General features: G+C 36.5%; 2 protein-coding genes and 1 long non-coding RNA gene across 3 annotated transcripts; 1 reads left to right on the plus strand and 2 right to left on the minus strand.

The window, feature by feature from the left end:
* Positions 1-390: 390 nt before the first annotated feature.
* LOC115228884 (zinc finger CCCH domain-containing protein 13-like) lies at positions 391-1,067 on the minus strand. The gene is made up of 3 exons (XM_029799362.1): positions 1,000-1,067; positions 501-964; positions 391-464 (listed from the first exon to the last, which is right to left on the minus strand). Exons 1-3 carry the CDS (start codon positions 1,052-1,054, stop codon positions 399-401), a joined length of 585 nt encoding a protein of 194 aa, XP_029655222.1. The 5' UTR covers positions 1,055-1,067; the 3' UTR covers positions 391-398.
* Positions 1,068-1,106: 39 nt separating this feature from the next.
* LOC115228885 lies at positions 1,107-2,008 on the minus strand. The gene is made up of 3 exons (XM_036499040.1): positions 1,800-2,008; positions 1,618-1,769; positions 1,107-1,371 (listed from the first exon to the last, which is right to left on the minus strand). The coding sequence occupies exons 1-3, from the start codon at positions 2,006-2,008 to the stop codon at positions 1,265-1,267; spliced, it is 468 nt and encodes a 155-aa protein (XP_036354933.1). The 3' UTR covers positions 1,107-1,264.
* Positions 2,009-8,707: 6,699 nt separating this feature from the next.
* On the plus strand, positions 8,708-9,385 carry LOC115228886. Its single transcript, XR_003883271.2, has 3 exons — positions 8,708-8,805; positions 8,837-8,952; positions 8,988-9,385. It is a non-coding gene; the product is annotated as an uncharacterized LOC115228886 (long non-coding RNA).
* Positions 9,386-15,657: the final 6,272 nt, after the last annotated feature.

Consider the following 15,657-nt stretch of genomic DNA (forward strand, 5'->3'; position numbering starts at 1 on the left):
AATGGGTTCCCGAAACCGAATAAAATGACTTGATAAATGTGATTGAATACTCTTTTGATATTCTTCGGACTTCTTCGATCAAAACATTCGCATCCACAGTTGTTGCCACAGTGTCACTGTGTTATGCTTTATTAATGTAACTCGTGTAGTTTGTATATTTTCTCGGGATGATACGTCGAGAAGAGAATGAACTGCTCTCTACTCTGATTTATTCTAGGCAGTTTATTCCTATGCAGGGGGATGACTTCTGATTGCCTTCATGGAGTATTCTATTTAATGTAGCCCCCTTCTGGTGAGAATGTTGTCGTGTATATATTGTGACTAAATTATCCTTATTAGATCTATATTAACATATTATTAATCATTTTATTCAAGTTAACAAGTAATTATGCCGAATGTCAATATCGCCGAGAGTAATGTCGATCAGAGTGCAATCTGAATGAATCACCGGAATGTCTGATGGACTAATAATTGATATATCAGGTGTTGAATATTCAAACATATTGTCGTGATGAATCACCTCGGTTATTCCCCCAGTCTGTCCACCCTCGTTTGACTGACCCCACATGCGGGTGCCTCTTCTCGTAGTGGACTTCTCGTCGACTTACATATATTCTCTTGGCTAATTCTGCTCGTTCTCTCTCTAACTTTTCTCTCTCTCGTTTCAATGCCTCCCGTTCTCTTTCAAGTCGCCTTTCTTCTTCTCTCAGGTAACCATGGTGACCTCCCCTTTCTTTGATGTGCCGACGGTTGTCATGACGATTGGGAGTATGTTGTTTTTGGCGGGAATATCGACGAGGAGGGGACTTTCTGGAATACTGATAATCAGGGAAACGCCGAATTTTGGACTCATCATTTGGGCGGGAATTTTTTTCTTGTTTTTTGGCGGGAAGTTTGAATCTGTTTTTCCCAAAAAGTGAGTCATCTGAGTCACTCCAATTCAAATTCGGTCGTTGTGGTACTGCTATTTGATAGATGGGGTTATTCGAGGATTCAAACGTTTTTTGGCGGGAGAAGGAGACCGTTTTTGGGGGGTTTTTTGAGAATTCAACATTTTGAGGATGTGGAGACTTGGCTAAATTATTCCCGCTCTTTTTAACCTGGTCAAATTTGAGGACTGATCCTTCAATTTGTGACTCATCTCCACTTTCCAGACACTTTTTTGCAGACGCGGGAAATGAAAACTCGACAAAGCCGAATTTGGTGGACTCCTTCTCCGAATTTCGCGCCAAAATGAGTGCCCTCACCACCTGGATTGACTTATTTAACCAACCTGTCCATATTTTGTGAAATATGTCCTCAGATAATCTGCACAGACTGTGTTTGGAAAGTTATATACTAACACACTTGACTGACTAAGTAATTCCAGATCTAATATAATATATTTTAATTTAATTTAAACTAAATATTTATTCATATAATATTATTTAAATAAATTATTTTAATATATAAATTAAATAGAGCGAAAATTTAACTATTTGTTATATGTTCTTGTGGTACCAATATTCGTTTTGTAATACATATAATTAATTAGTGTTTTAATAGTACTAATTAATTTACTAAATGTATATTTATACTATTAATTAACAAATAATGACTAATTAATATATAATAAACCTGTTTTATCATCCATTGTACTTTCATCCCTCAAGACAATCATATCCGGGCTTGTGGAGACAGATTCTTTGGGGAAATTACCTCCACAGTTCTTCTTCTTGGCCTCATTGATGGACTTTCTCAAATCATTTTCATTTAAAGTATAAGAAACACTAAAAAATAACTTTTAGCACACAATAAACGTCTCTTCTGAGTTGGAATTGCCGTCTTGTTGCTTCTGGGCAATTTTTACCAGCAAATTTTGCCGAAGAATGTTCTCGTGGGCCAATTTATTTTCATTTTCGTAGAGTAATCGAGTCGTGTCTGTCTCTGCTGACCTGTGGGGGTTTCTCTCTGCTTGATATGTTGAGACAGTGGGAGTTACCTGTGGATATTTCAGAGTCTGATCCATTGTCGTGGAAGATGTAGTCATCTGTGTATTCTGGGTCAAAGTCGGGGTACTGGGGGGTTCCTTCTATGGTTAGGTTTGTAAAGAAAACCGTCTTTTTTGGGGTATTTATTCATTTTATGCTGTTTTTAGGTCTAAAATGTTGATAAAATGGTTATTTTTGTATTATAATTGGTAATGTTAGGATAATGGTAAACACACCACAACAAACGGTATTAAATAAAGTGAGTCATTATATTAATATTTATATTTAAATAATAAATTATAATAATAAGATATATTTATTAAAGAGATGATTTATTTATTAATTTTAATGCTAATAACATTTAATTATTAATTTTCTTTTGCCACCTGAATTTATTTAAAAACGTCATTTTTAATATTTTATTATTTTTATTCTGTATTTTTATTTTAAAATTTAAATGTATAAATATAATTAATATTGGCAAACCTAGACTAATAAATATTGATAATTAATTTATTCATAAATGGACACTCTTCCTTGTATTATCGATGTCGGGACAGGGTACATTCTACAAATAATCTAGACGGACAAAAATGGGATTCGCCGGCCATGAGATCCCCCAGTACACAATCCCCTCATACGTGGGAGTAAAAGAGAGCACAGGAAAGGGCAAAGTGGGCGTAGTCCCCAAAGTGCTGCAAGACCTCGACTACGCAATAGGAGACGACATATATGCACATGCAAGCCTAACACAAAAAGTAGTTATAAACCATCACGTAGTCCCCGATGAAACACGGAATAATCCACGACTACACACTCTATGAGAAACTAATGAGTTCGTCGATATATTCCTTCCTTGGAGTAGACCCCACCAACCATCTATTCTTTTTGGTGATTAAGTCATCATTAAATAGACCGAACCACCCTTAAATACTCCTGAGAACAGAGAATTCTTAGCAGAATTAATGTTTGAGAATTTTGGTGTGCGTGGAATGTATATTGGAACTCAGGCTGTGATGGCCTTGATGGCTTCCTGGGTCAATCGGGACTCAAAAGATAGGCCAACTACAGGAATTGTGGTCGATTCTGGGCATGGATTGACTCATATAATTCCAATTGTACAAAAATAGGAATATTTTAGGCTGATTGTTACGCGATTGGGACTGCTATGAAATATGTCCCGATTGCGGGGACGGAAATGACAGCCTTCACTCAACAACTAATCCGCGACAGAGAAAATGGAATCCCCCCAGAATCAGTTTACGACGTAGCCAAAATAATCAAAGTAAATAAAACTGATAAATGACAGGAACAACACTGCTATGTCTGCAAAAATATTGTCAATGAATTTGACAAATTTGAATCCACGCCTGAAAAAATACTCAAAATATTCAAAGGGGCTCATCCCGTCACCAACAAGCCATTCGAATTCAACATGGCCTATGAACGGTTCATGGCCCCTGAACTCCTCTTCCAACCTGATCTCTTCAATTCTGAGTTCAACACGTCTTTGGACAAACTCATCTTCTCCTCAGTCATGGACTGCCCTATCGATGTCCGTAGAGGACTTTTTAAGGTTTTTTCCCGCGCTTATTGATTTTTTTAGAATATAGTTTTTAGTGGGGGGTCGACGTGTTATCCTAATCTTCACCGACGAGTTGAACAGGACTTGAAAAAACATGTGGGAGCGCGGGAACAAGGGGTTGTTTATATTTGTTGATTTTTTAGGGGAAATTGATGGAGGTTGTGGTCAATGCTCATTCCAAACAAATGTTTGCTGTGTTTTTTGGGTGTTCGATGATGGCCTCGACGGTTTTTTGGGTGTTTTTTTGAGGTTTAGCCTGAATTTAAGAAGGTGGTGCACACTCGTGCTGATTATTTGGAACATGGGCCTGCCATTTGTCGACATAATCAACTTTTTGGTGTGTTAGGCTGATTGTTGTGGGATATTTCATAATAGACAGAAATATTAAATAATTTTTTTGACTAATAAAGAATATATTGGAATTGGTTTTCTTTTTAAAAATTGGTTTCTATTTTAACTAAATAATGTACAAATTAAGAATATGGATTATGACAATCCAGATATACCCCACAAGGACATATTTGTAAAATATTTTATACTAAAATTAAAAAACAAATTAATTTGATGTTAATAAGATTAAAAGATATAACGAAATTGGTTAATAAAAGTTAATTTAATTTACTTCATATATGCATATCTACCATTATTAAAGGGATCGTTAGAGTTTTGGTGGTGATTCTTTTGGAAATAACTGTGGAGAGGCGGCAATACGATTTTCTCGACATACCGTTTGTTATTGGCAGTTTGTGTAACTTGATAGACAGTCCCATTCTTGTCTCGCACATTTGTTACTTTATAGTTCATTAGAAATTGTCAAATGAACTACGATTTATTATATAGACAAAAATTTGGATTATATTTGTGGTTAGGTTGATATTGGTTATTTTTAGATATATTTTTGTTTTAATTTATGAAACATGTTCTTTAAATTTGAAATTAGAGCTTATCCACGTTCTCAATAAACTTCCATCTTTCCAAAATGCTTTTCCTTGTAAGCTAAAATTGATATTTACTCTCCAGAGGTTTTTTAGGAACAACCCGAAAAGACGCTGTTGATTTGAATGACTAGATCTATGAAACAATAACCATGTTTATTTGACTTTTATAAGATTCAGATCTTTCATAAAAAGTGTCAAAATACAATCCCACGTTGATCATTTATTATTTTAGAAGGTTGCTGTTAATGGTGTTATCGACAGGAGCTACAATTCATTATATCCTTTTTTTTATTTAATTTACTCTCCGATATCAAAATTTTTTTCAAATTTCCAAAATGAAAACTTGATCTTTGAATGTATCTCAAATGATTGTAGTGTGCTTTGCCGTTCCGGAAATCGTATATTGAAAAAGAAAAAACAAAATTTCATTAAAATGACCAGATTGCTATCAAAAAATTGTTGGTCTATTTGGCGACATATACAAATCCAAGTGGCTCACAAACTGTTTGCAAAGCACGGGTCATACGGAGACTAAAGGCTTATATGTACAGATTAAAGGAATAAATCAAAAACTTTCAAAATATAAAATAGACAGATAAAAGAAATTAATTATCACAAAAATGATGAAATTTTAGATAAGTTAATCATTAAAAGAAACTAAAACACAAAATATATCTTCCGAATTTAAAAATGTTTTGATTTTGACCTACTCAGTCCAATCAGAGGCCTAAGAGTTTATTCGAATAAGAGTTGATACAAAAATCACAACTGATACTGTCAAAACTAACAAACAGGATATTTTAAACAGACGAGGAATACGATAACGCTTCCGAATCTTGAATTAGGAAAATGATCAAAGACAATGACAAAATTTTCCTTTTCTTGATCGCTCTAAAAGAAGATAGACATGCATATCAGCTTGAGAAAAGTGAACTAGCCATCTCCATTTCTAGCCAAAAGTGATGGTCGAGTGTCCAAGTCAATTTCAAATTACAGAAAATTAAAAAGCTCCTGTCTGCTATAAGTGAACAACACGTTTTGGATAATAATCACGGAATAGAAAATATCCGAACACTTGAAAAAGATAAACACAAAATCTTTCAGCGCCACTAGCCAACATGGTATTACTTGTTCTCTCCATCATCCGATTCGTTTACTTCTCTCTACTTTTGGGTTGTCGATCAAATTTGGCTATCCCATGTCCAAACCGGGTAACGTAGTTTTTCAGGTGCTATATCTTCTCTGCTCCCACTAATGTTTTTTCTGTTGGTTTGTATTTATATTGACATGAATAGTGACATACAAGTCATATTTCCTTTTAATCACCTGTCCAAAACTAAATAAAGCTTTCGTTTGTGAATCCAAGACTGAACGAAATTTTGGTTTTTGGACAGATTTTATCAGGATCGAACTCCTTGACTGTCCAAGACTGTCAACTAGACCACTCCTTACCCAGAATAGCACATCCACGTTGATCACACAATCAATGACCAACTCCTTATTGGAATCTGTTTTTTATGTAAATGAGAAGTGTCGATATCGGAAAAATGGGGAGATTATGTGAGCAAGAAAACTCGGCATAGTGGACTTGTCATAACATTGACTCTAATAAGTCATTATCTCTCTCCGTAGTTTAATCAAAGTGTTCATTAGAAGTTTGATTCTGTAATAGATGAGGCGTACTCCATAGATATAAACATAACGGGAATCAGTTTCCAATAAAAGTGGTTGGAAAGTAGTAGAAATAGACGGGTATTAAATGAAACTGATAACTTGTGCAGCAGAGAAAAAGTACCTTTTACAGCATCGCATATTTGAACATTGATATAAAATACTTTGACTTGTTCATTGAGAACAGGGACGCCACAAACGACCAAATAACTACCCAGAGAGCCCTAGAAATTGCTACCCAAATAAAATATTGTGGAAGGGACAACCTTCCGTAAGCCAATCCTCTGTAGGAATGTCCCTCAAATAGTACCCAACTGGACTAACCCAATAACTATCAGTCAACAGTCTCATGCTAACCAGTTCGAGGTACACAGAGACTTCAAAGGAAAGTTCGAGAAGATTCGAGAAGGTTCGAAAGGACTTAAAGTCGGAGGGTGGGTGGGCATAGAAGAACTGCGACGGAGATGTGCATTCTGAGTTTATTACGGCTGTTAAAGACAATTTGGATTCTTATTTTGGGTAATGTAATGATTACTATCATTTCTTTTTATAATAAAGATAATAATTAAAAATATATTATGAAAAATTGATATATAAGTAAAATAATAAAATAATCCGGTTTGAGGTTTAGGGTTGATGTGGGTATGAATGATTCAAAAAAGATATACAAAAAATGTCATATTATATCCAAATTAATCGCCGCCAAATACGAGTATATGAGACTACTGGAAGCGGAGACTGATGAATCATTTCAAATAGTAGAAGAGTTGAAAGTATATCTATTAAACGATTAAGCATTCAATTCTCCACTTTATGGCACTTCAAATATTTCTGAGACAGTCCGTTGACTGTGGAGGCCTTGAGGACTTTCCTGACTCACGATGCTTTTTTTATGCTATTGGAATATGCAAAAAATCTTATCAGGTTTTTTTATTAATTAATTAAATATTTATATTATTTATTAATAATTTATTTAAGATGTCTACCCAAAAAATAATAGACTATTTTGTTTAGAAGGTATGATGTGGCACTTTTGTATATTTTGAAGGTAATACCACATTCCTCGGTCTATGACCTAACCACCATGAATAATGAAGACCTAAAAAGGACATTATCCTCAATCTCCCTCAACCAGAATGAAATAAACATAATATATAACAACATTAAAAAACTAGCAGGATTAGTCGGTATAATCAGTTCAACAAAAATAAAGATTTACTTCAAAAAACACCCAATTTTGATTGGATGCTCTCCTCTTCAATACAGCAGAAGACTGTAGGGGAGATTCTACGTGGAGGACAGCCTCAACACGTAGACAGGGGTATCGATGTGTATATTTCTGCCCATGTAGTAATCGACTCAGCCATCTCGCCGGAAAAACACAAAAAAGAGAACATTTTTAAGTCGAATTTATTAAAGTTGTGATTAAATAATACAAAATAGATTTAAAAATCATTTTAAGGCACTGAGTGTCTCATCCGATGCTAAGAGTTCACAAACTAGCCTTCAAAGTACGTCTGTAATGAGTGTACCACTAGCAGAGGTATTTTAAAATATTTATTAAAATATTATTTTATGTTTATTAATATTTTAATTATTAGGATGATACATTAAAATATAGAAATGAACTATTAACTGGTATAATTTATATTATGATAATTCAAGTCAAAAGGGCAGCGGATCTCTTTGAAGATCTAAAGAGGGAAGCCGGTCCTCATTCGTAGGGTTTTATAACTAAGAAATAGATTTGTACAAAAGTCAATAATGTTTATGTGCGATGTATGTAAAGGATATATTCTCAGAGGAGTTATTTGTGAGTTTTGCAAGTATAAATAATAATAATAAATATTATAAAATATTTATAATATTATTTTTAGATTTAAATGTCATGAAAAATGTTCACAAATACAGAAAATTTGCATTCCAAAACACGAATTTAAAAAATTTGTAGAAAATTTAAAAAAAGAAGCCAATCACAACCAAAATGTCGTTTCTATTGCTAATGAATTAAAAAAATCTCTTTACCGACAAATTCCGTTAGTCATTTCTCCCTCTGACTACTCCCCGGTGACCCCAATCAGTAAATCTTTATCCAAAAGTTTATTCCATAACTTTAATTCCTGGTTCCACGTCTCCAATGATTCAAAAAACATCAAAGGAAATTGCCGGTCCCTTTGATGTATGTTCAAAGTGATTGAATATTAGTTCAACGATGAAATCAAGCAGTGGGAGATAAACCACGACGAGTTGGAGTTTATTTCGATTATAAAAAACGGACCTCGTTCGACCATGTTTAGGTTATTGGAGAGGGTGTGAGGATAGGGGTCGCTGGCATGGGGATATGGCCATTAAAGTATTCGAGGCTGATCATTTCGGAAGGAATCGTTTAGATTTTTTGAGAGAAGTATTTTTGTTTTTTTAGTTTTTGGTGTCGGTTTTGATGAAGACGAGACACGATGGGTTGGTTCAGTTTATGGGGATTTCGATGAACGGTCCTCAACTTATGATTGTATCACGGTTTATGTTTTTTATTTTTATTGGCAGTTTTTGTCGAGGGAAAAAGTTGGATTCATATTTAAAGTGTCAGAGGAGTGGTCCTTCTTATCAAAGGGTACTGTCCTTGGGTGTTCAAATAGCTCAGGTGGTGGTTGTGGGGTACTTTTATTTCATAGGCATTGGGGTACCTGCATAGTCGGGATATTACTCACTGTGATCTCAGATCTGTCAATATATTTGTCGATAGTGGGAAAATAACTATTATTAATTTTGGGATATATAAACTGGAAAGGTTTATTCTTTCTAGAACATTCTAGAACGTTCTAGAACATTTGGAATTTTAAGATTCAGTCGTGGTTGGTTGTCCTCCTTGGCGCCTGAAATCATTCGGAAGGTCTCAGGTTTTTCTACTGACTTTGAATTTACCAAGTTTTCAGATGTTTTTGCCTTTGGGTATTTTTTTAGTTAATTTGAAGTGCATTATTATTTGAAATGTTTGGGTTGGAAAAGCCATTTGAGAATGATTGTGCAGAACAGGTCATTTTAAAGGTAGGGAATGGGGTATTCCCGTCAATTGGATCATTGTCTATTCCGAGAGAGACTATGGTGGATGTCGGGTTATATTGGATAGGACTTGGTCTCTCATTGTATGCGATTTGACCCACTGAAACGACCTTCGTTTGAAATGCTGATTGACCGATTGAACACAATCTCAAGCCGACACAAAAAAGCACTTTAATAGAATTTTGTTTTAAATGACCTAATTAAAGACGATTATATTTATTATTATATTTGTGGGGTTTCATGATATAGATTGAATAATTATTGTAGAGGAAATAACAGCTAAAATCAAATATAGTTTATATGTGTTATGGGCAATGTCATTAATCCGGGCAATTACCATAGTGATCTTAAATTCTCTATCGGGTTGAGTTTGCATATCAATCAAATCAATTTGGCATCTTGAATTAAAATGTTCACTTTGAATAGGTTTAACTACAATTTCCTTCTTGTGAATTTTCGCTTTTTCTGGCGTTAAATAATGAAATTTGATTTTATCAAATCCAGACATCTAACTACAGTCAAACCTCTCGAATCCGTCATTTTTCAAATCCAATTGTTTTAGTTAAAAATTTTGAATTTCTTATAGAAGATTTTCGAATCCGCTCGTCATTAATTTGAAACAAAAAATTTTTTTTCTTAATTGTTAATTAAATTAATTGTCATTTAAATAACACGTCACATTGTTTTCTTGAGATGCCTCGTTGTACTAGATTTTGTATCACGAAAAAATTTTTATTTTTGGTTATATTTCTGAAACTCGTCAATGGATTTCTAGAATATGGCTATATTGAAAATTAAAACTATTGAATTTTTGGAAGGGCAATCTCGAGAAGATGAAATACTTCAATCAGTACTTGATTTTATTTAATGACTTAAATTAGGAAACAAGTAATGTTGAAAAAAAAGTTGAGCTTTCGGAAGCTTACAGAGCACTAACGAACATTAAACTTACATTTCTCAAATCAAAAATTCAAATATTGATGATCCCGAAAATATTACAAAAATTGGCGAACCGGGTAGAAAATCAAATAAAAAAGAAAATATTTATTTGAAAAAAATAAATTTATTATACAGTTGAACCTCTGCACCAATAGAAATCCGCCCCAAATACAGAGGGTATGATAATTTATGATTCACAATTTCAATACCACACCAATCATATAATTGAGAGTCATTTTCAGTTCCATCAAATTCTATTTGCATTAAATCTGAATTATGAGTCTCCAAAAGTTCAAATTGAATGTTTTGATTAATTTCGAAATCATTAATTCATTTATTTTATTTTAACAATTATGTCTTTTGTTACTCGATTCAATGCTTCTCTTACATATATGATAACTTGTCGCATATTTATCTTCAATAATGTCTCATAATAATGTCTAATAAATATCGGCAATACAAATTTCTCATAAAAAACATTTGAATAAGTAATTTAAAAGAATTGATGATCCCCATTTCAAGGGTTTAAAGAATGGTAGTTGTATTCTTTGGAGGTTTGAGGAATGTAAGATTTGAATAATTTAGACATCTATGACATTATTAAGAAGAATTAAAATTTTTGGATTTTGTGAAAATATTTCATCATTGTTTTAAATCATTACTTCATAATCTTGAGTTCTTATATTTTTAAGACACCTGGGTGATTTATACTTTCCAATAACCAAAGGTTTTAACTTTTCACCTTTAATAGAACAGCATAAAAAATTGTTATTTTTTCTTTACAGATTTTTCTATCAAAGCAATTTTCATCTTTAGTGACAAATGATTTATTCGGATTTTTTTAATGAAAAGCAGGTTTCTTCACAATTAAAAATGTCAAAAAAAAACGGTTAGTGTTGTGGTGCTTTTACAGTTTCTGAAAATTATCTCGATATAACCTTACTTTACACAATGGGGAAAGACCTGGCACCCACCCCTTTCTTCTTGTTGCCTTGCAAATTCTTCTGACAAATCCTTCACGGATCCTTCTGCCCAAATTATCAATAACGTTACCCTTTCCTACTAATGTGCGCATTGCGGATTCTCACAAAGGCACGTGCTTCGGGAGAATGGTATAGGAAAAGAAATCTTGCTGTCTTGTTCGCTGGAAAAAGGAAGCAGAATAGCAGAGCTGGTGGGGGATAGAGTTCGTGGAGGGACTTGTCTTACAGAATCGCCAATGGCCGGAATCGGCTGAATATGGCTTAACTAACTAACTATGTTGAATTTATCATAAAGTCACCGTATTCTTCGTAAAATTTTTTTAATTGAATTTTTGTCAGAGGAATTTTTTCACCAGACATTGATAGTTCATGACGTTTTTTAAAGCGGTCTAGCATCCATTAGAGACTTTAAAGCTGCTAAATTTATAGGAGTTGCGATATTTCTGCAATTTTTGTAAATTAAACATCAGGAAATTGAAATTCCATCTTGCCTCAGATTCCTTAAAAGATCAAAAACCAGACGATCGAGTTTCGATGATTTGATTCATAATTTTTGTATAGAAATGCGTCAGTAATAGGATTGGAATCAAATCCTTGTTTATCGTTATTATTAACGCACTTATTGTAGAGCCATAATAACTATAGTCCAAAACCCAAAACAATGTTAGTAACGAGTCTCCTCCATTTTCCTCGGTTAAGCGCTGTGAGCCGCAGCCTGTCCAAGTCATCACCGGTCTTGAGACAGGATTTGATATGGGCGAGGTCCGCATTCGGAACGACAGGTAACGTAGTGCGTAGGCGTCCCCAGAACCTTGGTTTGTCACATTGGAAGTAATCCTCCATTATCGTATTTGCGGGTGTGAATCCCTGCCAATAGTGCTTCTATTTGCTGGGAAGTAGGATAGACGATAGTTTCCATATGATTCATCAGCCCCTTCCAAGAACTTCGTTTCTTGTATACATCCGATTGATACATTGTATCTCTCAAAATCTTCGCACAATTGTTGTCATTTATATGTATTTGAAATTTTCCTGACATTAAAAGTGACGATAGATAGTCCCAACAATTAATTTAGGTGTTTTCCATACATTATGCAATAGAGCTACGTCACCAGATCAACCAAAATTCTTGTTTAGTTTTTATTTGTATTATAGATACTGTTCCCTTCCCAACTTTAAACATCTTGGATATTTCCCTTTCGGACATAGAGTTTACCAACGGCTCAAAATTTTTTTTCCTTAAAGAACAAGAAAATTGTTGTATAATTACTAAACCAGACGCTATAATTTAAAATAAAATAATGCATTAAAATTTCATTTAAAATTATTTATAAAATGTCCCAATACGCGGGGTCAATAAATTTTTATAGATTTTAAAAATGTAACTTTTAATTAGAATTGATTATTTAAAATTTTAATTCTCTAAGCATAAATAATGAGTTTTCCCGATTAAATTAACATATCATGCCTTTTTCCATTTATCCTGCATCAAGCTTTCTAAGAAATCTGCCTCTTCCCTTTCCCGATGGGTTTGCTCTGCTTGCTCTTCTTTCCCCCCGTCATATTTCGCTCCTGCCATCTGTACCGGGTCCTCTGATTTTACTAATCCTATCCCTTCGCCGGACCCCTTCCTGCTTAATCCAGAGTCTGTCTTAAGACTCGCTCGTGATTACCGGGCGTCCTATCGTATTCCTATAAGAATTCCTCGTTCTGCCCGTTTTTCCGCGGCGAAGGCTCTGTCTGCTTTGATCGAGTCAGTCATTTGTGTTCAGTCCATTCCGAATTGGAACCGTTTGTTTTGCTTTGCCATATTTGCCCTGGGCTCCCCAGTTCAAGGCTTGGGCTCGGTAAAATCCCTTTCCTCTTCCATCAAGGAAAATATTAATAAGTTCATGGAGGATTCCTTCATTCTGCCTCCTCTTCTGGGCAAGTCCCATGAACCAACTACTCTTAAAGATAATCGTATTCGTTTACGCAAACGTGTCAATTCCTGCCTTATGGCGCATGATGTCGGCTCTGCGGTCCGTATTCTTTCGTCTTCCGATTCCGTCCGTTCGATAACCCCGGATGTCCTCAAAATTCTCAGCGCCAAGCACCCGGCTGGCGATGTCCCTGCCTTTTGTGCCCGGACCCCTGAGGAGGTCTCGATCGCCTCTTCATCTGTCCAACAACTTTTGTTAGCTTTGAAATCTTTCAGGGGGAACAGTAGTGGTGGTGTTGACGGTCTCCGTCCCATTCACTTAATGGACCTCATCTCCAATACTGCTGAGGCTGGAAACCGTCTTTCTCAATCCATTGCCAAGCTTTGTAACCTATTTCTCCGTGGGGACATATCCGAGCATGCCAGACTGCTCTTCTTCTCTGCGAACCTGTCTGCTTTGGGGAAGAAAGACGGCGGCATCAGACCTATTGCCGTCGGGAACGTTTTTCGTCGCTTGTTTGCAAAGGTCGGATGCAAGCTTGTAATTCCTTCTATTAGCGACGAACTCCAGCCCATTCAGTTGGGTGTGGGGGTACCTGGTGGGTGCGAGGCCTCGGTCCACGCTGCCCGGTGTTTCATTGAATCGGCTCGTCTCTCAGAGCGGCCCCAGTTATTATTAAAATTGGATGTGAAGAACGCTTTCAATTCGCTCAATAGAAAGCATCTTCTTGAGGTTTGCAAGGCCAGAATTCCTTCTCTGCTGCCCTTCATTTTTCTTTCTTATGGTAACCCGACCCTCTTGGTTGCTGGCGATTCTTTCATTTCGTCTTCCTGTGGCGTACAGCAAGGCGATCCTTTGGGTCCTTTATTATTTGCCCTCTCGGTGGACTTTGTCGCCCGCAGGATTGCGTCCCCTCTTAATATTTGGTATTTGGACGACTGTACTATTGGTGGTCCGCCCGACATTTTGCTAAACGACTTGCAATCTCTACTCCCGGCGTTGTCATCTATTGGTCTTGAAATCAATTCTCTAAAATCTGAAATCGTTAATCTTAACGTCGAAGACCTCACCTTCGAAGACCTTTTTGCCCAGTTTCGTGGCCTCTTGCCCGATCTGAGGCAGACCTCTTATCTGAACTTGAAATCCTGGGTGCCCCGATCCACCACCAATCGGTCTCTCGTATTCTCGATTCCAAGAGAAATGCTCTTGCTTCTCTTTGTGATAAACTTGTGGACATCGATCCCCATCCCGCTTTTTTTATCCTCAAAAACTTTCTTTTGATTCCGAGGATCAATTATGTCCTAAGGAGTTCCTGTTGCTTTTCTGTTCCCTCTGCTTTGGAGTCTTTTGACGCTCTGGTGCGTTCTTCAGCCGAGATTATTTTTAACGTCAAGTTCGATGATGTCGGTTGGCGTCAGGCCAAACTTCCTGTTCCTTTTGGTGGGCTTGGGCTCCGCTCGGCTCTCGACATTTCTCTTCCCGCTTTCCTTTCATCGTCTTCAGGATTGTATCTTCTTGTCCATAAGATTCTTGAAAAATCGCCCGGATCTCGTTTGGACTCTGATATTAATTCTGCACTTTTGCTTTGAAGGAAAAAGGGCTTGAGTTCCCTTCTGATAGGTCCCTCCAACGTGAATGGGATAAAATTCTTAGTAAGCATCATGCGGACTCGTTGGAGGCTCTCCTGAACCAGCACAGACTGGCTTGTTACCGTGCCAGCCGCCAACCGCATTCTGGCTCTTGGCTTAACTGCCTTCCTTCGACCCATTTGGACACCTGTCTTGACTCCGACGCCCTCCGTTTTGGCATTTGCCTCCGCCTCGGACTTCCGATCTGTAGTCCCCACCCCTGCCGGTGCGGATCTACTATGGACGTATACGGGCTCCATGCCCTCTCCTGCAAGAAAAGCGCGGGTCGTATTCCACGCCATTCGGCGATTAACAGAATCATTCTCGACTCACTCGAAAAGGCCGGCTACCCTTCTGTCCTTGAGCCTAAGGGTCTCGACCGTGGTGACGGGAAAAGGCCGGACGGCTCTACGTTGTTCTCGTTTTATTCTGGGAGACCTTTGGTCTGGGATTCCACTTGTGTGGATACCTTCTCAAAGTCTTTCATCAACGAATCGGCCTCTCTTGCTGGGTCTCGTGCTAATAAGGCTGAGCTTTCGAAGTGCCGGAAATATCAGTCTTTGATGGATGACTTTTGGTTTTGGCCAATCGTTGTCGAGACTTCCGGCGTCTTTGGCTCCGGGACCCTCACTTCCCTAAAGAAATTGGGACATCTTTGTTCTTCGCGGTCCAAGGACCCTAGGGAATTTACTTTCCTCATTCAGAGGATCCTGCTGGCTGTCATGCGTGGCAACAGCTGTTCCCTCCGTCTCGCTGGGAGAATTTATTAGTTTGTTGACTTTACTTAGTAGTTTGACCCTAAGGAATTAACATTAATGCTCAGGAATTAACATAATTGCCCAGATTAATGACTTTGCCAGTAACATATTCATTGTTTTTTCATTTAAGTCGAGTTAGTTAGAAATGAATACGAAAAGCTACTTTTTTTAATTTCTATTTGCTCAAAAACCAAAAAATAACG

This window comes from Octopus sinensis, unplaced genomic scaffold (genome assembly GCF_006345805.1).
Source record: "Octopus sinensis unplaced genomic scaffold, ASM634580v1 Contig11305, whole genome shotgun sequence".
Taxonomy (NCBI): Eukaryota; Metazoa; Mollusca; class Cephalopoda; order Octopoda; family Octopodidae; genus Octopus; species Octopus sinensis.

What these genes read in the sequence shown, in the direction of transcription:
- LOC115228884 (XM_029799362.1), bottom strand. Translation starts at nt 1,054, where the DNA reads ATGTTGAATTCTCAAAAAACCCCCCAAAAACGGTCTCCTTCTCCCGCC. An exon ending in TCCTTCTCCCGCCAAAAAAC is followed by an intron (nt 965 to 999) that starts GTTTGAATCCTC and finishes TCTATCAAATAG; the next exon opens with CAGTACCACAACGACCGAAT. An exon ending in GTGATTCATCACGACAATAT is followed by an intron (nt 465 to 500) that starts GTTTGAATATTC and finishes ATCAATTATTAG; the next exon opens with TCCATCAGACATTCCGGTGA.
- LOC115228885 (XM_036499040.1), bottom strand. Translation starts at nt 2,008, where the DNA reads ATGGATCAGACTCTGAAATATCCACAGGTAACTCCCACTGTCTCAACA. An exon ending in AATTCCAACTCAGAAGAGAC is followed by an intron (nt 1,770 to 1,799) that starts GTTTATTGTGTG and finishes GTTATTTTTTAG; the next exon opens with TGTTTCTTATACTTTAAATG. An exon ending in TACAATGGATGATAAAACAG is followed by an intron (nt 1,372 to 1,617) that starts GTTTATTATATA and finishes ATATTATATTAG; the next exon opens with ATCTGGAATTACTTAGTCAG.